This window comes from Drosophila grimshawi, unplaced genomic scaffold, assembly GCF_018153295.1.
Source record: "Drosophila grimshawi isolate 15287-2541.00 unplaced genomic scaffold, ASM1815329v1 contig_1377, whole genome shotgun sequence".
Taxonomy (NCBI): Eukaryota; Metazoa; Arthropoda; class Insecta; order Diptera; family Drosophilidae; genus Drosophila; species Drosophila grimshawi.
The window spans coordinates 15,602,285-15,604,413 of NW_025062900.1; the positions used below are offsets into that span (position 1 = coordinate 15,602,285).

At 33.7% G+C, this 2,129-nt stretch overlaps 1 protein-coding gene across 1 annotated transcript; it reads left to right on the top strand.

Moving 5' to 3' along the window:
* The first annotated feature begins 753 nt into the window (after nt 1-753).
* On the top strand, nt 754-1,747 carry LOC116805306. Its single transcript, XM_032736446.2, has 3 exons — nt 754-867; nt 921-1,556; nt 1,615-1,747. Exons 1-3 carry the CDS (start codon nt 798-800, stop codon nt 1,644-1,646), a joined length of 738 nt encoding a protein of 245 aa, XP_032592337.1. The 5' UTR covers nt 754-797; the 3' UTR covers nt 1,647-1,747.
* Nucleotides 1,748-2,129: the final 382 nt, after the last annotated feature.

The window sequence follows — 2,129 nt, forward strand, 5'->3', positions numbered from 1 at the left end:
ATATTACAAAATACCTAATGCACTTTTCTGTTGGGTCAATTGGAAGCTACTTAATACACATTAGCTTGGATATTTCGCTAATGAGGCGCATCGTTCGGCATTAGTTGACATTAGTTGGGATCTGTTTGCAGCAAACGCTTAATATTTTAAGTGCGAGCACTAAATCTACTTACATTTTCCAATTATTGACTTAATTTTATTTATCCTGAATATTGTTTTACTTTCATTTATTTATTATACTCTGAAAATAATCCACAATTTTTAAATTTAAAATTAAAGTGGCTTATAAAAAATATATAATAATAAGTATTGGGGAATTTAATGTGAGTTGGTCCATTGATTTTTTTTTCTTTTTGCAACGTTTGGACAAACTCAAAAACTACCCAATCTGATAGTTAAAAGTCAAAGTAGCTAGAAAAGAAGAGAGAAAGAGGCAAAGACAAGCACTGAGAGCGAAAATAAAGAAAAATACTGAAACACCATTTTAAGAAAACACATTAACACATTTTAGTGTTAAGGAAAAAAAAATAGAATGAATGCACTTCACAGGTTAAGTTTAATTAATTTGTATTGTATCAATTGGTTTATTAAACGAGAACTTTAATTGCAGTTTGTTGTATTTTGGATTAGATTTTTCGTAATATGTGCTATGCTCAGTAGGCCCCCAAAATAATCGTTTTGTGACAGCTTTCTGCTTAACTAATCATCTAATTTTATATTGAAATAAAATTTATAAAAAGTAGCCAAAAATTGTAAGCCAACAAAAGTAGTTTCTTACTATTAACCATTTTCTCGATATGGCCGCTAAAAATGTAAATAAAATTACCAGTATGAATCCGATTGCCTTAGCCAGAATATTATCAAGGAGTAAGTACCATAACTGACTACAGAACATACTGAAATTTATTGGATTCTGCTAGGCTATGTTCCGCACAGATATATCCATTATTACAAGCAGCTAAGAAAACAAACTCAAAAGACGGTGCCAGACTTTTCAAGGATCATGAACAAAAGCTCGGCGACCAGTTTAATAAGGGACGAGATCGTAAAGAAAAATAATATCAATGCAGAAAAGCGATACGAAATTCAACAAGCTGCCGATCAGGTGCGCAAAAGCAATGATATGCTTAAGGAGCACTATCTGCTGAAGCGTCAAGAGCAGGCGTCACTAATTAAAGGTGCTTTGCAGCAGCTGCCTATGTTGTCAAGAAAACTGAATGATATCATGGCCCGGGATTGGGTGAGTTCCATTCAAAATCCACCCGTTGTGAAAATCAATAGATGTTATGGTCTCGAAACCAAAAGCAATATAGTTGACTATAAGCCTCAAGTAAGTGGTTGTTTTAACCGTTGGCACATGAAGATTCCATCCCAAAAGTTGGAGATACCTGATGAGAATAAGACTCAATCGAGCTATCGAAGCCGCAAATCCTTTAAAGTATTAAAGCCACCCGAAGTAGAATTGCCAGAGAAGAAGTTGCGCAATGAAAGGAACGAACAGAAACCGACTCCAATCAGTAAAATTGCTAAGAAGGCTATGCAGATGTGGCAAATCGGTAAGTGTTGCAATAAATGAAAAGTTTATTTAACATTTATTCTTTAAAATCATTAAAGGCGATCGTAGAATTCCTCGTTTGGACTGTTAGAATCTGTGATTAACAACTCCATACGCAAAATAAATGTACTTAATAAATCTTACGACTTTGCTCATTGATTACAAAAAAAAAAATGAACCTTAAAAATCGTTGACAAAGACTTTTTAATGTGCCACAAAACAGAAGTCCTTCAGAAAGTTACAAATATTTTTATGTCTTTGCAACAAAATGACATAAAATCCAAATTAGACTTTATACGAATAAAATGAGAAATATCCTCTTTCAAAAGATTGACTTGTCCTTAAGTAGCACTCAGCAGCATAAAATGTTGCCAAAACAATTAGCAGAGCATTTGAGTGGTAAGCTTAACGCACCACTTAGCTGCCTACAACCAAAATAAAAACCATACATTTAATATGCTGCCCCACACACATACACACACACACACACAGGTCTCGAGACAAGACACATCAAACATGGTCAAAAAATTAATTAAAACTTACCTCAATGAACTGACAGCCAATTAAAGTTTAC

Coding starts and splice junctions, on each gene's coding strand:
- LOC116805306 (XM_032736446.2), top strand. CDS start 798: ATGGCCGCTAAAAATGTAAATAAAATTACCAGTATGAATCCGATTGCC. Junction 868..920: donor AGCCAGAATATTATCAAGGA/GTAAGTACCATA, acceptor GGATTCTGCTAG/GCTATGTTCCGCACAGATAT. Junction 1,557..1,614: donor TATGCAGATGTGGCAAATCG/GTAAGTGTTGCA, acceptor AAATCATTAAAG/GCGATCGTAGAATTCCTCGT.